The 24,626-nt window shown below is 35.7% G+C and overlaps 1 protein-coding gene and 2 long non-coding RNA genes across 4 annotated transcripts; 1 reads left to right on the top strand and 2 right to left on the bottom strand.

Annotated features, from left to right (window-relative positions):
• Window positions 1–631: 631 nt before the first annotated feature.
• LOC135670984 (uncharacterized) lies at window positions 632–3,330 on the bottom strand. Its single transcript, XR_010512594.1, has 2 exons — window positions 1,791–3,330; window positions 632–1,676 (listed from the first exon to the last, which is right to left on the bottom strand). It is a non-coding gene; the product is annotated as an uncharacterized LOC135670984 (long non-coding RNA).
• Window positions 1,115–1,974, top strand: LOC135670983 (uncharacterized). The gene is made up of 2 exons (XR_010512593.1): window positions 1,115–1,255; window positions 1,412–1,974. It is a non-coding gene; the product is annotated as an uncharacterized LOC135670983 (long non-coding RNA).
• Window positions 3,331–4,181: 851 nt separating the features above from the next.
• Window positions 4,182–23,283, bottom strand: LOC104000066 (DNA repair protein UVH3). 2 transcript variants are annotated; one of them, XM_018819773.2, is made up of 16 exons: window positions 23,132–23,283; window positions 22,790–23,040; window positions 22,516–22,718; window positions 22,288–22,405; window positions 19,978–20,055; window positions 19,818–19,871; window positions 18,039–18,223; window positions 16,028–17,771; window positions 15,448–15,642; window positions 14,658–14,743; window positions 10,411–10,693; window positions 10,166–10,302; window positions 6,657–6,741; window positions 5,633–6,205; window positions 4,685–5,155; window positions 4,182–4,558 (listed from the first exon to the last, which is right to left on the bottom strand). In XM_018819773.2, exons 1-16 carry the CDS (start codon window positions 23,217–23,219, stop codon window positions 4,493–4,495), a joined length of 4,617 nt encoding a protein of 1,538 aa, XP_018675318.2. In that variant the 5' UTR covers window positions 23,220–23,283; the 3' UTR covers window positions 4,182–4,492. The 2 variants fall into 2 exon arrangements, with proteins under 2 accessions (XP_018675318.2, XP_018675317.2); XM_018819772.2 differs by having other exon boundaries at window positions 4,182–5,155.
• Between the last annotated feature and the right edge of the window lie 1,343 nt (window positions 23,284–24,626).

The raw sequence follows: 24,626 nt of genomic DNA, 5'->3' as shown, positions 1-24,626 counted from the left end.
CTTGGTAGTCCAAAAGGTCATAGATCAATGAAGTTAGTAGCCAGAAACACCATATATCACTTGTAAACTTATAAATCTATCTATGAATATGAAGATGCACCAAAAAGAGAAAAGGCTATCTCATGTAGTAGATAATTTGGATTGGAATTCCTAAAAGATCATAAAGTAGTCATTAATTAATTTGATGACGTAGAATTATTATGTAAGATATTTAAACTTAGATTAATAATAATAGATCCATTTTAGTCTTGTAAATCAATTAATATCTCAGTAAACTTTTCGCTTAATCCTTTTGTCCTCTCTGTATTGTTCCAATTTTATCAGATGTCTCCGAAAAGATTAATCCTTTTGTCCTCGTCAAAACGTAAACTTATAGAAACAACCACTAATCCTATTCACAAATAATTGAATCCTATTTATAACTCTCACAGTATCTACTCTTCGGGGAGATAATAGGCTCGGTAAGATAATTTAATGAACTTACATCTTTTTTACTTTTAATATTGGATTGAAGCGGCCATCATACGATCTTAGTGACTTATTAATTTGATGAATCTAAGTTACTATTCAAAATATTTAAATTTAAATTAATGCATAAAACCATTCGGAGTCTTATAAATAAACTCAAATCTCAATAAATATCTCACTTGAACCTTTCATTCTCATCAAAATATAATATATAACCAAAGCTATAAATCTACAAATAGCCAAATCCTAATCAAAATATAATATCTCACTTGATCCAAAATTGTTATGACCAAATAGAGAAATTTCAAACCAACTCTTCCGGTGGATATGCTTCGATCACATCTTTATCATGGAATTGAATCTTTGATGGCTACATTTGTTGCCGGAAGCCCCTCTCCTCGTCCATTTGCCACCCTATCAAGATATTCCCATGTAGTTCTCTTCCTCACCCACTTGTGGCTTTTGGTGGGCCACAAGAGGAGGGGATTGGTCAACTGCCATTGGGGCCCGCACGTACCTCCAATCCGAATACCGCCTCCTTTGCCTATTAAAGCTCGACTGCAACCGAAGCAAGCGAAGAGAAGAAGAATGAGTTGAGGAGTGGATTTGGACTCCTCTTAGTTTCCCTCCTCTTCCTCCCTGTTTCGGTGTCTTCGGGTACCAGTATCAGATGGCCGTGGAGGTTGAAGACGATGTCTTCTTTGCAGATCTAAGCAAGCAGATTGCCATGCTAATTATGGATGATGAGGAAGAATTCCCAGTGCAGTGTCCACCCCTTCCGGTTCAGGTTTTCCTCACCAGTCTTTGTGAACTGTTTCCTCAAATGGCCGCCATAGGGGAGGGATAAGATGTCTGCTGTTTCCTGATGTCTTGCCATGAATCAGACCTTCATATATATTCTGGCCTCCATGTTTGACACTGGTTCGTATCATGCTCTCCACAGGGGCTTCCCTGCATGCCTCGAACCATGATGCTGCCATCATCATATGGCTACGAGGAGATGGCCATCGGAAGGGAGAGAAAAGGAACTGGAGTCTTCATTCCACTCTCCACTGCACCAAGAAGAAAGAAGAGGCCAAGGAGATCCACTTGGGTGGACAACCGCAACGACTTCCATGGGCAGAAGCTGGGCATGTCTGCGACCGTGGCTTCTCCCATCACCATCACCAAACCTCATCGACCCAAATCATTGCAGGAACTCAAGTGTGCTAAAGAGGCACATATAGTAATATCAAATGATCTTTAGCTCATACTAACTACAGAAATTATCATGGTAAGTTTGTACAGGAGAATAACACTCTTCCAACTGGTTATGTGTGTACCTGTGAAGAGGGCCTCAAATAAGCTTCCAACCTCCTCTGTGGAATGTATAATTCCTGTAATAGCTAGAAATGTATTGGTTGATGAATGCAAAGCATGAAAAATAATTATGTTATAAAGAGTGTAATCAAATCAAAAATGAAGCGCCAAGCCTTATCCATGAAGTTTAGCTTTTTAGAATTGCAATACTTGGACAATTATAAAAAAAATTATAAGTCGTACATCATATCATAATTATGTTAAGTGCTTTGGATATTATATGTCGTACATCATTAGACATTCTAATTATAGTTTTATCCCGGGAATTATTATCGATAATTATAAAATGATGGGATGAAAACAATAAGTTTATAGCAAATCGAATCGAGATATCATTTTCGGTGTCAAATGATTCTCTTATTTTAAATCTACCCAATACTAGAGAAATAATTGATCTACATGCATCTACATCCAGAGAGTATCTTATAAAAGAATATTTTCCACTTGATCAGTTGAGAAAAATCATCACTTTTAACATGTATAAATAATTATTATATTCAACTAATTCAAGTATGCTTTGTAATTATATTTCACTCTATCAAGCATTGCATCCACTTGAAGACAAGCATTGCATTGCATCAGTTGAGAAAAATCATCACTCTATCTAAAATTATATATATATATATATATATATATATATATATATATATATATATATATATTCTTTAGTATCAACTATTGATAGTTTAAAATTTTTGAATAAGTTTAATGGGGCAGTAGCTGTTCATTCTTTTATTCCTTAAGTCTGAATATAGTAACACAGAATGCAAAAATTTAAACAAAATGAGACTTTTTCCGTATAGGAAAGTAATTTGGAAATCGAGACTAACTGATGAACCAATTTTGTGAAGCAATACAAATGTAACAGAACAGAGAATGTATTAAGCTTATCGATTAAGTAGTCAATCAAAGAGAGAGAGAAAGTTATCTGAAAACAAAAGAAAAAAAAAAGAAGATAAAGTCAAGCTAAATATTTATCTCACATGACTAACACATCAAAAGATCAATTTATATATAGAGAGAGTATTCGTTGACAATTTAAATATTACAATAAAATCTAATTATTATATATTTCGACAACTAATGGGAAGAAAGTAAACGATTAACCAAGTAAAACAATCATAATATCAATTACGTAAGTTTTTGGATTATAATGATGTTGAATTAACCTATATAGTGTCAATAGTTGGGTCCGATCCCAATCTGAATAATGATATAATATCTTTTATTTTTATTATTTTACCACCTGATATAACGTTGGGTAATAGTCCAATAGTTTATCGAAACCAGTATCGGATCTAGATTTAAATTCTAAAACATTTTGGGCAAATCTATCAAGAGTATAATCGATATGATTACTTTAAAGCTCAATAAAAATTGAGAATTAAAAAAATAATTTAAATTTGAAATCATATCTGAGAAGTGAAGAGAAATAAATATTCATGAAATAAGAAGATGGAAGTACACTCAGAAGAGCTTACATACTGGTTTCAGATGGATTTAACTGACCTGTCTAGGTTTCATGTAGTTCTTAGTACGGCACAACATAAGTATTCAATTTGACCTTTCCATGCTTCTTGTTGGCCTCATTGGTCCATTTTTCTTTGCTGCTCCTCGCACCTTTTTATCTTCCAGGAGAAGGCTTCTTCCTGCAAATTGTGCTCATTGTATAGTTTTAATGGGGAGGAGTAGCCTTCTCATAACATTGCCCGCCTAAAAGAAGGGTCACAATAGCAGCCTAAATTGCATAGAAATGAGAAGCATGGATGTGCTTGATTGCATTAGCATGGAAATAATTCCATAGAGCATAATAACATGGTAACAAACAATCACAAGGAACACTTGTGCAATCAGACAAAAAATATATATATATCAAGGAAAAATGTGATCAGATATCAATCTTAATGGCAATAAGACATTGGATTTTCTGCATAATACAAGGACATATTTATGTGTATTGCATACTTACATGCATGCTCAACCTTTGGTTGACAACAGTAGAGAGGAAAACATGATGATGATCAGAAGACGGGGACATTTAGAAGATTGATAATATTAACCCATTGCGGACAACCTGGCGGAATCTTCCTGTTACACAAGTTTCTCAAGAATGTTAGGCAAAGCATGTAGCTGAAAACAACCTACAAAGAACGAATTGTAAAGACGAAGAATTACCTATTGAAATATGATAGACCAATGCAACTAACTGTGGGGCAGTTCATTGTCTGGTGACATTCCTACTAGCTTCAACCGCAAGAGAATGCTTTCAGCTAGAACCGATCTCAAAGATGTCAGATTTGCTCCTCTTACAGCTGGTTCACACAGATATTAATACCCTTCCCCCCATGGAAATATTAAAAAGGAAAAAGAAGATCCATGCCTATTTTTGATATTCTACGTATTGCTACATTGTATACATTTGACACTTCTGTTCCATATTTCCCTGATGAGTATAGTTTATGTACAATTCAAACAAAATAGCTAGAGGAATATCAGTGACATGACCAAAAATAAATATTACAGGAAAGCGAGGGCTTAAGCTACCACCGCCTCTGCACCTTTCTCAGGTTGAAAAGAGAACACTTGATCACTAACTGAACACACAAAAACCCACCCGCCAACTGACCCCTGAAACTTCTTATGGATGATCCTCTTGGGCAGAATGTTATGTTTTCCTCCGCTTCCGTCTTAGTGAAGACATAGCACTCAAGCCAAGGTTGCTTTGACCATCCTGAAAAGAAGTAATATTTTCAACCAGCAATGAACTATCTTGAAGAGGTTCTGATGTTTTCTTCATATCGTCAGGCACAGAATGGCCCGAAAATTTTTGAGGATCGTCAGAGATGTCAGAGGTTACCCTCGAGGGCCTTGAATTCTCAATTTGACTTGAAGTTGGTCGAGTTGCATCAACTTGTTCATCACTTTCGTCCATGCAAAACCCACCTCCACTGAAAAGATAGCCTCGAGATGTGTCATCCTCCAGAGCATGTTGTTTGCAGCCATCTCTATCTTCACGATCCATCTCTGCTGAACCCTGAATTGGACTGGCAGCCAGCTGGATCGCATCACCTTGTAGATCATTATCATCCAGACAGAATCCACCTCCTGAGAAAAGGTACTCTCCGGAAGAGCTATCCTTGGAAAATGTATGTGCTCCTTTGTCAACATCAGATAAATCTCCAACTCTACTCCTATTGTCATTCTCAATTGGTTCCTGCTCTGTCGCAACTCCTAGCAACTTGCTACCGCTCGGGTTCAGTGTTCCATTACTTTCATCAACTTCAAAATCTTCTTCTGCATATTGTACTTGCTTCAACGGCCTCATCGACTGGATAATTGTAAGTTCATGGAAACAAATTAGATATGTTACAAAAAGAAAAGTCAAAAGATGCTAATGACAAAAGTTATGTTAATATAAATGTATATGCATATATATAAACTAAAGAGCCAGGTTAAAAATATTGAGGTGTAATGACCATATCGTACCAGTTTGATCATACACCCATATAATGGTGTACCACCAACATCGACATGTTAAGCAATTTTAAATTATTTTATTCATGTAGTGAGGTTATGGTATAACCATACTGCAAGTTAAACCCTGCTTAAGAGTATTGAAGCAAGTTTAAAAACAACGATAAAACTACCATCAAACTAGCTGAGTGATGGCAGTCTTATTTCAGGATGTATTTAAAACAGAAAAACTCTGGAATTTAACAACAAAAAATAGGAAACACAACCAATAATCTAAAGAGATGAGTGCATCAGCATTGCAATATCATGGATACGACACGAGCAAACTTACTCTGTGCAACTTTGGCAGAACTTCAGGCACCTTGGAGTGATTTTCCAATTGAACATTGGCATTATAATCATCGCCATCATCAGTAGAATCAGAGTCTGCCTTTATTGGACTGCTTCTACCTCTGCCCTTTCCCTTTCCCCTTCCTCTTGCTCCTCTTCCCCTTCCCCTTCCCCTTCCCCTTCCCCTTCCCCTTCCCCTTCTCCCTTTAACTGTCCTATTCAGACTCAGAACACTAGTATCATCTATATCATCTTTTTCCAGTACATGTGAGTCTCCAGCCAGATCCTCTGAATAAATAAATTCTTTCTCAGTCTTCTGCCCTCTCGATTGTCTCATAACTTTCTTACCCCTTTTAGAGTTGCCACCAGTAGAGTTCTCAGGTTTATATTCCTCTCCTGTAGAGAGTCCTATGCATCGCTTTTTCCTAGAACTGGGCCCTTCTTTGACAAGTTCATCAGTCAAATCAGATGACAAAGTGCCTGTAATTCCTTTCAAAGCCTTCTTAATTCGTTGACTACGTACTTTTGCAAACCTCTCATTGAATGTATAAAAGGCCTCCAACCGCAGCTGCGTCTGTATCAAGAACAATAGAATGAAAGTGGGATTAAGAACTTCTGAGTTCAGCCCAACTTCTTAAGTAGATAAAATGGAACATATGGCAACAATCATTAGGAGGCATGCCTTAAATCAGAAACAACTAAATGAGAAAGGTAAATACAAATTATCTGTCAAATATCTGAGGATGATGTGATGAAACTAAGCAAATTTATCATAATCAAGTAGAAAAAAAACAAATAATATTTGCAACGACAACATTGCTTATGAGAAATGACAATTGTGAAAAGTAACTGAAAACAAAAAGGCAAAGAAAGAAGAAAGTTTTCAGCTAAGAAGCTAAGGCAGGCGAGCTGAAAAATTATAACTTGAATTAAATCATACACACCAAAACTAGAACAAAACAATAATTTAAAGGTGATTCAACTATAACTGTTCCACAAGATGAAGGTAAGTACTGAATATAAACCTCATGTTTGTTGTACTCCTTTAAGACAGGTACAAGTAATTCATCAGCTTTCTGGGTAGTCCATCCAAACTTTTCCCAACACAACCTACAGACATTTACAAAGGTGAGTGGGATAAATATAAAAAAAAATTTTTGAGGCAAAAGGAACAAATGCTTTAGTGTAAGTAGGATATAATCTAGTAGCCTTAATACTTATCTTACAATGTTGTTAAAATCACATATAATTGTTGATATTAGCTATTCTCAACGTTTCTAACATATCAACATCAATGATATAGAAAACTTGGAAGTTTTAGAAGAAGAAAGACAGCATATATTTGGAAAGCAAAGTCAACATGGACTTGATTGAAATTCATCCTCCACCTTTAGCTATGGGATTTTTCAGCTTGGATATCTGTTTTCATTTCCCTTTTCTCCTTTCTTCTGCCTTTTCCCCAATACAAATTCTTGTTCATTAGTCTCAAACACCAAAACAGCTTCCTTAGTACAGTAACAATCTAAACAATTTGGTGCAGCTATACCTCTCTGACAACTGATTCCCCGATCGCTACACTCCCCAGTGATTAGGGTTGCATAGTTTAGAGAGAGTGAAATCATCTCAATGAATCAGTTTTAGAAACTCGGTCTGTCTACACTCGTATATCATCTGCTTCTGTAAAAGGAGGCAGCCCACGCTTCTACTTTAAACTAAATCCCTAGATTATCATGATAAAACTGAAGGGTAGTATTTTTGTAGATACTCTCTCCTTTCCAATGTCTGTGCGTACTTTAAAAAGCCAGACCACCTACCAAGTTCAAAAGTTTCATGTAGTTGGCCTTATTCAAACAAGATTCAGGCTGAAGAGATATTAGCCTCTAGGAAGTTGCCTCATACCGCCATCTCTTCTACCACGCCATGTATACCAGGAGCATCTCATCCTCATGTGATACATCAATCTGAAACTTATTCCAACAAAGAAAATTCTTGCCTCATCCACTACCTTCCACCAGAAAACTCACTTCCATTCATCACCATTTGTAACTCACCAAAAGAATGGAGACTATTGCCAGTCACCTCCTCAAGCATTTGGAAGCAAAGAAACAAAATAATAATCTTCTAAGCCCACATCCTACTTTCCATGATAAAACTTCCTCTTTGACATCCTTTTGAAGATCATGTGTGGTAAATACAGGTAGCAACCATTCTTTATCCCCTGCATGACCCCGGCCCCTGATAAATTCAGAGCAGCAGCTGATTCTACCCTTGCAACACAGCCAAAGTGCATTCAAGTGTGCAACCCCAGAACCATAAAGAAAAATGTTGCCTCCTTTTAAAGTATGAATTTACCAGTTTGATCCAGTTCTTTCATTGGCGCAGAAACTCAAAATAGGGGTTCAGTTTTTTGTTTCCTCAACGGAACATGTTTCAGGCAAAATGTTGTGTTTCACCTAAAACTTAAATCCTTTTTTTTCTCTAGCACTGCCAACATCATTTGAAATTAGCAATACTATATAAGATAATTATATCATCTTCTTTTATTTCTGACAAACACCTATCTAAAACTAACACTGGTTTCCTATTAAGATGGATTGCCATGCCAGTTGTTGCAGCCGAACTGTGCATATGGGATTAAGCACAAGCACTCATGTTTCACTTAGATAATTCCAGCCAATCCATGCCAGTCCTTGAAGAACGTAGTTAACATAGACGACGCAACAACAATTTGTTCGTACCAAGGACCGTTGTACCACCTGAAATGGTATGTACCGGTCTATGCATGGACCTGTATGCAGTCCACCCCCATTTCAGGCTGTCCGATCCAACTCATAAAAAAAACCCTTCAAACAGCGATTACGGCTCATGAACAGAATCCCTCTTCTCGTTGCTGCCCTACTCTTGTGACAACTGCCACCGTGCCGCTGCCATTCGTCGTCATTTATCTCCCAGGTGAACTCCCTCCTCTTCTCCTCCTCCACCGCTTCCTCTCCTACCTTCTTCTTCCTCCTCTTCCTCCACATTCTACCCTTCTTCCTTCCTCTTCTTCCACAACCTCCCCTTCTTCCCTCCTCTTACTCCTTCCTACCCTTCCTCCGTCTTCTCTTCTTCATTTCTCTTCCTTCTCATTTTTCTTCCTCCACCTTCTCTTTGTCTTCCATCCTCTTCTCCTTCTTCATCTTTAAAACACCATTATGAACCGATATACGATGTGTCTGTACACCAATATCAACCAGTCTGACCAGATCACTAAAACAGGTCTGGTACTCAAAACCACAGTACTTGGTTTATACCATGCATTTTCAAGTAAACCATATAGCATGCTGCAGTAAAATGCCAGCGCAAGAATTGCACATGGCCAAACTCTGACAAAGTACATGATAACATTATTGGTTGCTATCTATAGTTGATGTCACAAGCTCACTAACCTAGGAATAATACCTAAACCAAACAAATATATGTAAATGAACTATTGAATACATTCTCCTCCTTAGGAAGCTATTGTAATTTCCTAATATTTGCCTCAAACAATGAGCCAATTAAGAATATGACAATGAGAAAGTTATTGAAGTTACATATCAATTGAAACTCTTATCAATTTCCCACTCTATCTTTAGTACCACTCTCTGTCAAAGTGCCCCAGATTTACTCCTGAATACTATTTGCTGCACTTCTACTGCAATTCAGACAGGCTTCTAGAGCAATTGCTAGCAATCTTACGAACTAAGGCACCATCTTATCAGAATTCAATATAAAAATACACAAGGTTACATTGTAGACACAACTATATTGAAAAGATTCTTAAAACAAATCGTTTAACGCTCCTACTACATAAAAATAACATTTCCAAACCTACAACTTCACATTACATGAATTGAAGTCATGGTACCTTATTGGCTTCAGTAACTAGTAGGACCAGTATGGTATCTGTAAACTAGGTTATTGGCTACAGTAACTAGTAAGACCAGTATGGTATCAACAAACTAGGCAAGAAACTGACTTGTGTCATCCTGTATTGGCAGAAAAAAAAAAATCAAACAATAAATACCAATTGGTACCAATCTATATGGTCCTGTACCACTCCTTGATCAGGCTGGTAAACACCAATTCAAACCAATTGGTACATCCAAAATTAAATTCCTTGTCACAGTATGTGTGGAATCAATTTTACAGTGCAAGGAATTTACCTTTCTGAATCTTTATCTTTAGGTGCCAATGTCAAGCACAATACTTAAGAAAGTAGAAAGTACAACTTATACCCCCGTGGCAAGTGAATCAATGAGAAACTCTAGCATGCCAATTAGATTTTTTTTTTATCTTTATCTTTATGGCAAAGCTGAATTTCAATGTCTAACTAACTCCACAAGATGTCAGAAAAAAGAAACTAAATTTTGGGCTATACCCGGTTACAGATATCTACCAGTGTTTGTCTTCCTACTTCTTAAAACAAGCTAAATTTAGGATCAATGTTGGTAATTATGAATAAATTGTTACAATAATTTGATCATTATAATCAAATTTTGCAGTAACTCACTTGCGAAGTAAAGGCAAATCTGGCTTTCCCCACATGAAAGGCTCTGTTGATTCATCAACTTGTGGTGAAGTGTATGCACTAATGACCATTTCACTAGGAAAAGATGGAGAGATATGCCAATTCTTGCTCACATTTCTCTGCATTTCAATGTAAGATATTTAAGAACCTAAAACTGAACATTTACTTCAGAGATAAAATATAACTGATAAAAATATCAGGGCAACCATAGGAGGATTGAAGCTCACATGCTTATCAATGAAGATGTCTTTAATTGCCTCATTGCCAGTAGGTTTTTCATCATCATGACCCCTTGAAACAGACTCTTCAGATGCATCTCCCTGAGAACTTCTTTTTATTGCATCAGCACCATTATTGTTTTCTTTCAATGATCTGTTTGAATGGCTACCAGTAACAAGTTTTCCTAATATAGCTGGATCTGGGGACTCAACCCATTGTCTAAATTTCTGGAGGCCATCTTCCTCGGGAAATGCATGTATAACTTCAATTGCATTAACAATTCCAATCCCACTGCACTAGAAAGATTAAATGATTTAGATCTACAAATACACAGCAATTCTACATTTCCAGTTAACTTGATAAAGCAACGTATTAATCCTCAAAAACTATCTAAAGATAATCCAATAATCTCCAGAGACGTAGAACTGTCAAAGATCCATAAGAAATTTGATTCCATTGATTCCAACAGAAAGCAGAATACAATTAATATTTACCAATTACAGCTAAAAATATGCATAACCAACAATTCATACTTATCAAACCACACACATCATTCTATTCACAATTCATCTGGGCATATTCACAAGATGGGTTAGAACTCAAGGGACAGATTCACAAATCAATTGAATTGTGTCAGATAGATAATATAGCAAACAATCTTCTAAGTGGATTCTCATCTCAACTATTAGAAAAGGAAAGCGCACACCACCTCAATAAAGCAGATATGTTAAGTAAGATTTAGTTCTAGAAACTAATTTGCTTTTCCCTATCTTTGATGCAACAAGAGATTATTTAAGGGTAAACCTGAAGCGCATATGTAAGATTAGCTTTAAGAATTTATTTATGTCCACTAGGTCCTACTAAGTGTTGACAACAGTTCAAAAACTAAAGAGCTGAAAATAAATTAGCACAGTTTCCTTTTCAGTGTTCATCAGTCCTATTTTTACATTTTTGCACCTCCCAAGTTTGGATACTTTATAATCTGCTCTTGGCGATGTATTATATGCCATGAAGCAATTTTCATTCGAGATTAGAACCCAGGTATACCCCAGATACTCTTTAATTTGAAAGACAAAATTAATAAATAGAACGTAGTATAGAAGAACAAAGTTTCAAATCATGACATCTTATAAAGTTTGCCCATTGTTTCAGATCATATACAATACATCTTATGTTTGTCTTACAGAAATTTCTGGTATAAAAGTCAGTTTCGGGATACACTTGATAAAACACCTAAAAACTCTGATCTTATAATCATGGTTTGCCTTACCAATCCATACCGGTGTACCGACCAACTATCAGTACCATACATACCAAGTTATATCGAACCATACCGAACGTACCAACAACTGGTACATGAGGACGTACTGATGTACCACCTAAACCAGTCCCCTATCGGACTGGTACATACCGCCTATATCGAGTTGTACACTGTGGTACAACGAATCTTGCTTATAATCAAAGCCAACTAAATTCGACAAGCAACACTAAGTCTCATCATTATGATTCACCTATAATCAACATGCATTACATGTGCTTAACGAGAACTACCAGTTGTCCATGTGTCTTTCACATGAACAATTAGTTCATCCAACGTTGCCCTAAGAATCATAATTGCTTGTGCACCAAAGGAACATATAAAATTCCTTAATTGACTCCATGTTGTTAGGTTATCATCGTAAAATAAAGTAAAGAAGAATTAAGGGAACTAGCTACTTTGAAACAATTGTATTTGATGTAACCTTCCTTGTTTAATGGTACAGTTATAAAGGTCCAACCTAATAGTCTAGGACTTCAGAATAGCATAGGACAATTGATTAAAAAGAGGATGGATGCAAGAAAGCAGATGAGTATATTGCCAATAGAAAGTTCTTTTAACTGACGACAAAATCATTTACAACCTCTGATCCCATAATTCCACAACCATTCCATAATATAACTTCAAACTCGTTGTACAATTCAGACAATATAAGAAAAAAATAAGCAGCTGACTTGTTCTTTTACTTGTTCACTAATCATTTTGTTAATTTCTCTGAAACTGATTCTGTAGATCAAAGGTCCTTCCAGATGTTCCTTTATTTTCTTCAGGTATTGTGTCCCTTCAAGATTCTTCTAGGAAAAGAACTGAAAACCAGTAATAAGATCATGTAGCCATCAATTTTCTTTCCCAACTAACATACTGAGAAAATATTTTGAGTGTTAAATGGTTTCGACAATATAGGCAACATTTCCCTTGCCAACATTAGATGTATATATGCAACAACAAATGGGATAAGGTTTTCCCAAAGAATGTTTGAAGTTGCCCTTCCACTATATAATGCAAGTTTATCCCGAACAAAAGCAAACCAAACCAACTATAGATACCACATTTTAAATTATCCCAATTCAGAATTACCTACGCATGCTTGTGCTTGTGCTCTATAGTCACATTTTGCCTAATGGCTTTTTTTTTTGTGTTTTGCACTTTGCCACAAGGTAACTTCCGAGTCAAGAGATTGCAAGTGATGCCTACCTCTCACACTTCCTCTCAATGGCTTAAGGTTTAACCTGCATCAAAAGCAAACCCCTGATGGATGTTTATTCTTCTTTTCTTTTTTCTTTTTTTGCTTTCCTGTTCAAGCATTAAGCTAATTGTGCCAGCCAGCACAATACAACATGAACCATTGCCAGAACCATTCAACGATCACCATTTTTCTGTAACTTTAATTTTGAATAGTAAGTACATATAGCACCCTACCCATCTGTATCTGATTAAAAAACCAATCAAAGTTTTGGTATAAAATCAGAACCTATTGAACCTAATCACACTAAGTAAATTTAAAAACATGACTGGATGGGTGTCCTACTTCCATACAAATGGCATTCTTCAAGTGAAAGTACTGAAGCTTGTGAATATCTCTTTACCCTATCCTCCCCCTCATACAAATCAAGCCTGTGTCAAGCATGATGTAAAGGCATGTTTTGCATGTCTATGCTTAATGAACTCATGCACTTGATGGTTCATCAAAATTGTTGTACTGGTTAGGTTGCAGAAAGTTAATCATAACATTTACTTATTCTCCATAAGCACAGTTTGGCAATCTCATTTTACTCTGTTGATTCCTTCAAGTTGTTTTATATGATGTATCAAACCCGGTTCAAAGGTACCATCACTTTTTTGGAATAAGATTCATAGAAGGCAATACTTTTGTGTCCATGTAATCCAGAAATATGTGGATTTGCAGAAAGCATTTAAGTTTTTACTAAGTAATTGGTGGTTTTGAACCTCTGATACCGGATCATCCCCAAAACCATTGTACCAGAATTCAAACTCACCATATATAATTAACCTTTAGTCAAGCAAACACAATAGGTTATTAGGAGCCTGTTTGATATTGTAAGATCGAAAGATATATAAATGTCAAATTATGACTTACGAGCCTAAAAAATGGACTAAAAGTGAAAATTCCAAAGCATTTCATCCATGCATAATTAAATGATAAATAAGTGGTGCTCAAATGATCAATTTTTAGGAAGAAATGAGAAATGCTTAAAAACAATTGCATGAAGAGACGTAATCACTTGATTCATACATTCAGCCTCAAAAATCAATAACAATTCTCTGAAGCCTGTTTTAATTTACAAACTTGACCAATTCACTCCCTTTACCTAGAAATACAAAGCAAAAGTAAAGAAACGTCCACATATTGGTCATAGAGCTTTCAAATATAATAATCACATAAAAAAGGAAATTAGGTTCAATTGTTAAAACAACTATTAAGCATTGAAATATTTTTAGGTTACATATAATAATAAGAATATATAGGGACATTTTGGAGTTATAAAGGTTCATAGTGGGTAGCCAACCTAAACTGCTTAAGAAATGTAAATATCCACATACTATATTTAATAGTTTAATTTATTTGATATAGGTAAGTTTTAGTTCATTTACTTTATTAACGAGAATAGCCATCTTCCACAAAGTAAATATTCAAAAAAATTACATCATAGCGTATAAATCCACTCATTCATTCACAAAGTACGAACTTAGGAAAACCCTTCATCATAGCTAGAGTAGAATTAACAAAATTTCTTCAGTTGTCATTAGAATTTGTTGACCTTTCCTTTATGGTAAAAATTATATAGCCTTAAATAATGCTTAAGTATCATAGACATAGAGAACATTCATTGCAATATTCACTAAATATTTAATATGTTATTATATTAATATATCAAATGCATGTGCAAGCCTACGGAAGGAATCATTGCAACTTACCTAACCCCTTCAGTGTAATCACTTCCAAGAAGCAATGCCATTCGGATTAGTTTGTCTCGATCCAAGCCAAGCTCGCACTCAATATCCTGAGATAAGAGAAAGAAGGATTTGTAAAATCACAAACCTATGGGATGTAATCAAGCATTCTTCTATTTGAGCATAACTACAACTATACAAGAATGTGTTTTATGCACCAAACATCAAATAGAACTGGCTCTACAATCCAAGGTTCGCAATACTGTACCGTACCGATATTTCGACCTGGGCTCGGTACCGGTATGGTACGGTATACCGAGCGGTACACCCAGGTGTGCCGAGTACTGTAGCACTGCTACAGTGCACTCGGACCGGTAACAGACGGTCCGCGTACCGACAATCTGTCGGACCGGTACATACCGCCCGTACCGGGCGGTACGGTTCGGTACGGCAGACCCTGCTACAATCTACCAAAAGCAGCATAACTTGCTAATGACAAAGGCAAACACCATGAATAATTAATTAGCTAAGAATTCAAGTGTATGTTCCCTGCCAATAGAGGACTAAAATGCAAAGGTACTTCTATGACGATGTGTTGCTGAAGCATGTTGGCACAGGCTGGGTACAATACAGTACAACATGGAACTTTCTGCTCCAGTCTGTGCCCAGCATATTAGCCCTCAAAATTCTGCTGAATATGTTGTATAGACGAAGTGGAACCAAAGCTTTTGAGATAATTAGAATTTAGAGGTATAAATTTACTTCAAATATGTAAACTACAAGCTATTGATTGATAAGTTAAAGGAACAGACACCTTCACGAAGTATGTCTCAACATATTTCCGGTCATCGAATATGTTCTTGTAGACACTTCGAGCTCCAAACAAGAAGACATCGGAATCATCAGTTACAACACCATCAACAAGGTTTGTCATTTCCATATAAGCACACTGAGCTTCTGCTTCTGTAGGTGCAATAATATAAGGCAAACCAAACATTTGAAGCAGTTCCTGCAATTTTTCAGAACAATAATGAGGAGCTGCATGTGTGCGTTAACATTGCTTGCATCATAGTTCAGGATTGAGCAGATAACAATTAAAATACACCTTTTGCCAAGTGTATAGTATTGATGTACCAAAACTGTAGCTTTATGCCTATGAAACTATCAAGGTGAGGGAAGAAGCTCCTAATAGAAACGTGAAGAACACGATAATTGAAGGGTCCTTTAATCTCTAATTTTAGTAAATGTTATCAGTTATGCGGGTAAACAAGTATAATATTCTAAGGATGATATTTTAAGCATAAAATTACATAAACTCGCAGAGAATACAGAAACTATATAGGTTAGATTCTTAAACTTTTTCTCCTAAAATACCAGAAAGGCCTGAAGAGCACCTGACACTCAGCAAACATCTCATTGTTCACAGATTCAGCATCTCGCTCAAGCATCCTCTGCTCATTTCCAAGGTTCACTCGTTCTTGTCTAAGGAGAGAGATTTCTTTGTCCAAACTAGCTTCTGATACTTCCATTTGATTGTTTAAGATCTGTGAACTGTATCCAATATGATCAGATATAACGTTATCTTTCTCAGCAATATTCTGCTGTGATTTCATACCAGTGTCTATAATTTCTTCCATCAAGGAGCTATTTCCTGACAACGAATTATTATATCCTCTTTCAGGAGATACACTTGATCTGGATATATGGCGACTGTCATGATTCGAGGAACCAACAACTTTAGATCCATCATCTGTAATATTAGTGCTAGTATCAGGCCTGATCTCACACAATTCCTCCGTGGACATTCTTGAACAAGATTTAATTTGGACTTCATAACTAGCATCAAGAGATTGTTCCAACCAACTTGGGTGATCATCAGAAGGTTTGCCAGGTGGAATGTTGCCTCTTTGTGAGGTCATTACAATCTGTTCATCTTCTCTACTACTTATCAAAGATGATTCTCCATCGAAATCTAAACCAGATAAATTATTTGAATCAAGATTATTCTTTGAAGAATCAGGGTTCTGCAAATCATCCTCTTTGCAGCGATTATCCAGCTGTCCATCATTACATGATGGACTTTCCTCAGCATCATTATCTAAATGAACACAAGTATTTGTCACCAGTTTGTGCAAAATAACCCCATCAGAGATTTGATCTTTCACTGATCTCACTAATTCTGTAACTGCTGAAGAATTGGTTGAAGAGTTTTGTTCCTTAAAATCTTCGAGGCTTCTCCTTATTGCTTCTTGTATATCAGCTTCTTCCTCAAGCGTTCCTCTTGAAACATCTTTTACAGGTTTATCTAGAAATTGAGAACTTGTATCAGGATTCTGACACACCCCTTCCTCCCAATCCACATCAGCTACTTCATAGCTGCTCTCAGCTAAAGACGATTGGTTTTTCTTCAAGTCACTTTTTGGACTTGCAGTTATATCAGCAAAACCATTTGGAATTTCAGAAATTTCCTTAACTAGACCTTCCTCCCAACTGCAATCAGATTCAGAATCATTTGTGCTCTTATCTGAATGAACACATTCCAATGGTAAATTGGCTGTTTGGCCTCCAGAAACCAATTGCATGAATATATTATCAACATCTGTAGCTTTCATCCCGCTGTCATCCTCCGAGAAGGAAATCTCGATTGCATTTTCACTACCATGAATAGTAAGTTCATCCATGTAACCTCTTCTGTCAAGTGGGAGTGAACTACTTTTCTCACTAAATGTTTCACCTTTTCCTTCATTACTTGTAACACTTGGGGAATGATTATTTCCAGAAAGACCTTCGGAGACATCAACAACTTTTTTGGTGTGGGAAGCCACCTGATCTGAGGAGTTATCTCCCCTTCTTTTCTCCTGCTCATACTTTTCCATCAGATCCAAATTCCTCTGTAAATCTCGAGTCATGCAAATTCCTAATCCTTTAACTCTGCTAACTCGAACACGACCATTCTCATCACAATATGTCTCAACATCAGGTCCAAAATCCTTTACATGCTTACTACCAGAAACCTCTTTAACCAATTTAGGCTGATTAATAAGCAAGCTGCATTTTGCTGAATCTGAAGTGCTTTGCTTTGCCAATGAATAATGATCCCCATTTCCACTGTTCGCAACTCCTCTTGATGCAAGAACCCTAACAAAGAGCACCAATAGTAGAAAAGTGACCTCAAATAGAGAATGAACTGTTTTACCACCTATGAAATGCTAGTTAGCACACTAAGCATCATGATCAAGACGTAAATAAATACTCCTAGAATTAAAATGATGTACCATTAAGGGAAATATAAACAACTTTGCATGCTTTGTCAAAAACCTGCATCTAATAAATCTATAAATCATATTTGTCATAATTTTGCAACATGAAAAGAATTGAGAGAGGCAACACAAAACCAGGTCTTACTGTTTATCACCAGTAAATGATGATGAAAATATGAACTCTCTATTGGCTTCAGAAGCAATCCTTGACGTTTGCACACCAGCTATACCTCTACCAGCAGCACATTTCTGCACTTCATCTATCTCCCGCCTAAAAGCGATAGTTTTAAGATATGATTGTATTTGTAGCTCAGAGAATTTAGTAGGGGCCTGAAAATAAAAAAAGTTGCTAAGCACACATAGCAAAAACTTAATCATCTGGTTACCCAAAAAGAAAAAGCAAAAACTTATGCACCAAAAATATTAATTTATGAAAATTAAACAGACATGACACTGTCAAATATTTGTGCAGAGACTGCAGTCAACATAGATAACAAGAGAATCATTTTGCATCCTATGTTTTCTCAATATTATAATTCATACACTCTCTTAATGATAATTCATCCTACCTATGTTTTTCCTTATCTAATCAAATGTAATCCCTGTTGTTAAAATTGCTGAGTTACATTAACCCAAGCCTCATGAAATACCCTCGACTTAAATTCAATAAACATCATTCATTATGATAATTAAAAAGCACACCTCCCCGCATTAATCAGAGTTGTTAAAATAGAAAATTATATACGGCACAAAACAGAGAAAATGTGTTGTAAAGAGGTGGAAACGAAGAGGAAAAAGAAGAAATTGAATAGGGATTATGTGTTGCTATTAAGATTATGAAAAATATGAGTGTTTTTATCACTAGGATCCTAACAAATTCAAACATATAATGGATCAAATAGTTCCTGATGGCTAACATACAATTTATTGAAAGGGGCACAATAAACATCATTGGAATATATACGGTGTGAAATATAGTTTATCAGTAAGGGACGATAAGTATCAAAATATGATAGAACATGTGTGAAACAAAATCTTCTCTGAGTGTAATGACTAAACTTTTGATCTTCTACAAAAACTGCTAAACAATGAAAAGGCAGCTGTTGCACCTTGATAGTGGAATCAAAATTAAATTATAAAAAAGAAAAGCATAAACCAAAACCATACTTTTGCAAGCACCTCCTCAGGCATATTAGAAACAAACAGAATTTAATATATCAAGAACCGAAACGAAAGAATAGGATGAGTACAATAATACATCATAATATTTTAGTATGTTTACAAAAAAAGGGTTGACGAAGAGACATGTTAAATTGAAAAATTCTCAGAACTTAATTTTAAGCTTCAAAGAAGCTACATTGGTTTCAGCCTATGACTGGAAATATGGTTAACATTTGAGCTTCAGCCATCTTCTGCCACCACTAATTGCTCTTTCAGGATGTCTGATAACTAATAGACACTAGTTTCAGAAAGGTTTCTAGGGAAAAGAAGGGACAGAAAATGCTCCTTTCTTCAATTTTCCTTCATAATATATTCTTATGTAACTTTTTCCAATTGTTCTTGTAAAGCTAACCAACAGGGTTGCAAATTTCATGAGCATTGTAGTTACTATTAGACAAAAAAGAATCACACTCAAGTGCATAAAAACTTGGCACATGTAATTTAAACAGTACTCATGAGATACTCAAGTTCAGAAAAGACCCTTAAAGAGATCAAAGGGCATATTGCATTTTGAGCAACTAATTTTAATTTTCTAAACAACCATATTAAAAGAAATTCATTGCATCAAAGAGAGTTAAATATATAGTTAATAATATAACAATTTTACAAAAAATAGAATTCACAAGCTAAGTGGTAACATAAAACATGAATATTAGGCAACAAAAGATTCATTTAAAAAAAAAATCTTTTAAGAGTTCCGTACCTTTTTAATTTTCTGATATTTCTGCCTGTTCTCGGCCATGATGCTCTCCCTCATCTACATAAACAAAAGGATATCCTCAAATTGGAGGAAATACTAAAAACTGGTCTAAACAAAATTCGTTCACTCAAAAGATCTAATAATTATATCAAATATCATATACCTGAACTAGAAGATCCAATTGCATTGATGGAGGCAAGGAGGCTAGAACTGCTGGATCTATATGGATGTTATCCATTGGCTGCAATTACCAATTAATCTCAAGCATTATGGACTCCAAAGAATATAACAGTTTATGAACTAATTTTATTAGTAAAGTAACTCGTATAGCAAAGTTCTCCTAAATGACAAAATCATCAAATAAGCAGCCCGATAACTTCAAGAAGGTAAAGTATACATATGATAATAAAACCATAACATTTGTGACACATATGTGGTGCTTATTTGCATGGTTCGCCTTACTAATACGTATCATACCATACCGATGTATTAACACATGGGGTATGTATTGCCCATACCAATTCCCTATTGGACTAGTACGTACCACCCATATTGAATAGTATATCATGGTATGACGAAACTTGCTTATTTGGATAATAAGATCCATTTGTGCCTTAATTAGGTCATCTCATATTATCACTATCAACACCAAGATGGCAAACTATCGATGAATATAATTCATCTATTCATACAACTATTTTTTACATTATCATTAGTACCGCGACATAAGATCAAATTAACTAGTAAGGACTTTTAATCACAATATTAATTTTAAAAAAGAGATGAAGAATGGGAAGGCCATGTGGCTAACTGAGTGATGTACGAGCAGGTCATTTGTCAATTTCAAAGACATGGGTGGGCAAGGTAAAATCTTAACAAACCACAAGTAGAACATCTGTAATTCCCCCTCAAACTGATCTCAACTACTAATATCCCCAACTTACCAGTTACCACATTAGTGTTCCTGTTGTATACATTCCATAAGCAACAGTATCACAATAATCATGGCCGCTAGTATATATATTCAAAAATTTTGCCTTCTAACCTCAGTAGTATGTAGAAGTTAAAAAAGAGCTGCATAACTAATAATCAGTATCCATTTAAACCTCCCCCTCCGGTTAAATAAACATGTTGCAGGTACCATAACTTTTCATTTTAGTAATCTTTACAAAATTTCATGCATCCTCCTCATTATGCTTCTAATATCAATATAACTATTATTAACTAAATATTCCCTTAAAATATTTAACATTCATGACTTAAAATAATTAGTTATCTTCAAAAGTGTCTCATGAAACAAGAAATGATTTTTCTAAAGGAGACAAAAGCACTCTAGTTTACTAAATAGCATAACACAGAAACTTTAAGCAGGTGTACTGATCATTTTTGTTGACCTGGAGATGTATTATATTTATTAATAACTTAAATATGTTAAATAACTAATGGATTTTGATATATATATATATATATATATATATATATATATATATATATATATATATATATATATATATATATATATATATATATATAATTACCAAATTGCATATATAAATAAAATCCTATTCGGTGATAAAGCTGAACCTCAAGGATAGTTTTACTCAAACAGAAACCATGTTAGCCTTTTCGATAGCATTTTGAACCTACTAAATAATCTTGATTCACAGAATCATTAGTCATCTTAGTAGCAATATAGCACTACCAGCCAAAATAAATAAGTGTTGCAACACATGTCTCATATTAGTGTCATTTAACTAATAAACATGTAAGAAAGTAAGAAGATAGATGATAATACTCATAAGCAAGGATTGCCATACCGACCCGTACCGCCCGGTATGAGCGGTACGTACCGGTCCGATGATATATCGGTACGCGGACCGCCCGTTACCGGGCGGAACGAATAATAATAATAAAATAATATATATTAATATATATATATATTAATATATATTAATAATTTAAATAAAATCGAGGCGACGTCGCTATATATATATATATATATAATTTAAATAAACGTCGCCTCGGCGACGTCGCCCCGTGTGGGGAAGGAAAAGGCGACGTCGCCGAGGCGATGCGACGTCGGCCAATAAAAAAATAAAAAAAATAAATATAATATATATATATACATATATCGCTCGGTATACCGAGCGGTATACCGTTCCGTACCATACCGAGAGATCGTCGAAACTCCGGTACGGTACGAAATTTCAAACCTTGCTCATAAGTTAGATCAACATTCGAGCATTGCATGAGTCAGTGATTATTTACACATTCATGTTCATGTAATAATGAATGCGTTCATGTGGGATGTAATGGTCATTCGTTCATTTTAAATCAGTTTCTATCTGGGCAAATTCTAGAATTTACATTGCCACCAGAGAATGCAATTTGATACAAAAAGAAACTAGCTACGTTTGCTTCATCTACAAAAAGTATAGAGAAAAAATATGACCAGACTTCTAAAAGAACTCACAAAAATCAGTTCTTCATTCTCATCATTGTCGTCCTCCGCTTCATCCAGACCACCCTCAGATGTAAGCACATTCTTATTGATCTCCATCTCTTCCTCCGCAGCAAGGGATGCGGCCAATCTTGATGAGAGAGAACAATGTATCAGACATTAGTAACATAGCAAAAGGATTGTTTTGGGTCGTGACGGAGAAAGGAAAAGAGCGAAAACTATGGACATGACGTTGCTCACAGCTCATCTAGGTTTTGCTGGGAAGAAACCCCAGATTCCATATCACCACGAAGTAGAACGCTGCTTCCTTCAGCCCCAATTTCGTCATTCGAATCCAACACCTTTTTCCCCTTTGTGTCCTCGTCCGAAATCTGCTTCTCCTTCGATCCTTCCTTCTGCTTCTTGATCTCGGCTGCCAATTCCTCAAGCCTCTTCGCCTTGAGCTATATAAGTCGATGCATACAATCAGACAACTGAAAAGAGGAGGGAGAAAGAAAGGGAGATAGAGACAAACGTGGTTGAGGAGGAGCTTCTCGGCGGTCTTGCGGATCTTGGCACGGGCGCTATCGCGGTGGCGGCGGCGGGCGGCGATCGTGCGGCGCTTGAGGGCGGGGGTGGCGCCGTCGAAGACGAAGACGGGTTTGGTGCGAAGGAAGAGGAGCTTGCAGATGCGGCGGAAGAAGCCGAGGAGGTGGGCGTTGCGCACCATCTCCCCCTTGTCGTCCCGCATCGCCTTCATGAATTGGACCATCCATATGCTCGCGTCTGAGAAGAGGAGACAGACGAGCAAAAGGGGAATTCCAATGAGGAAGGCGGTAGTTATGCAGGGAGGGGAAATCGTGGAGAACTAGGGTACCGATGGCGAGCTTTTTGCCGGCAAGGGTTTCGACGGAGACGCGGCGGCCGACGGGGGCGAGAAGCTCCCATAGCCCTTGCACTCCCATGAGGAGGTTCGATCCACGTTTCTTCCTCTCCTTCGGCTGCTTCGATGTCGGTCGTTGCTGATGTTTATTTATAATCTTCACATGGAAGTTTCTTTCACAAAATGCCACGTAGTTTATTTATTTACTTATTTATTTATCTACTTATTTATTTATTTAAGTAGGAACAACATATTATTTTCTAAATCATCTAAAATATGCTTTTAGACCTTATATTAAAGCATCTATTGATTTTAAATTTTTTAATTAACGAATTTCTTTTATTTTTATGAGAAAAAATAAGATTAATTATTTAACTTTCATAGATGTCAATATAAATTTTTTTAATCTAAAAATCAGATGATTAATTACATGAAATAATTTATGATTAATCCAATAAATTATTTTGATGACATGATCGAATAAAAAATATTTACTAAATCTTATAATTTTTTTTAAATTTTAAAAATTTATAAAATTTGACATTTTAAGATTTTAAAAGTCAACATAGTTTCGATTTCAGCAATCAATCAAACTATTATAATACCAATATATTGGATGACACACTGGTCTATACCATCTAGTATCACTGAAAATATAATGAAAATTAAATATATACTGGTATTAATTTATATAGTTCGATGTCAGATCGATAAGTTTTATCAAATTTTAAGTGCTATATTTTGTAACTTGAATTCATGGACTTTGATCTAATTTATAACTTCAACACAAATCAATGTAATTTGTGGAAATCATATTTTTGTTGATGTAGGATACAACCATGAGCTACATGCAATAGCACCACCTCAATATGCTGCTCCACCACCCAAGAGCAATGACTTTTTGGAAGGATGCTTAGAGTGTTCATGACTTATATTTCTTATGCTCTTAAAGTTTTATTCTAATAATACTCTGTTCCCAACAAAACTTAATCACTCCTTCCTTCTCTTTCTATGTTTGTGAGAGCAAAAGGAAAAATTGGAGTCTTTCTCTGTTTTTTGTGTGATTAAGGTATACAGCAGCAGAGGAATTTGATGAACAAAGAGCTTCTTAGCATTCTTTGCAAGTTTACATCACTATGAATATTATTTAAACACCAATTGCTGTTATTTTTCACATGCTCAGAATAATGGACTCCTTGATGTTTATGTTATGCTATATGGTGTTCCTATGTTTGCAAAATATTACCAGATGACTTCAGAGATTTGGGGAAAAAAATAAATATTATTTGCTGGTTATTTGTCAGGCTATAGCTAGAAAAAAAAATATTTTTTCCATCACTAATCTTGCCATCACCAAAATTGATCTGACCAACAAAAGTTTTTATTGCCAAAACTCTTCAGCAAGAATTTGTTAAACCTTTCAGTGAAAATTATTATTCTCAATCAAAAAATTTAATATAGCATGGAGGTAATTAAATTCTCATACTTG

This window comes from Musa acuminata, unplaced genomic scaffold, assembly GCF_036884655.1.
Source record: "Musa acuminata AAA Group cultivar baxijiao unplaced genomic scaffold, Cavendish_Baxijiao_AAA HiC_scaffold_1137, whole genome shotgun sequence".
Classification (NCBI taxonomy): Eukaryota; Viridiplantae; Streptophyta; class Magnoliopsida; order Zingiberales; family Musaceae; genus Musa; species Musa acuminata.
The sequence above is the reverse complement of the archived record's forward strand: the minus strand, read 5'-3'. Positions and strand labels throughout refer to the sequence as shown.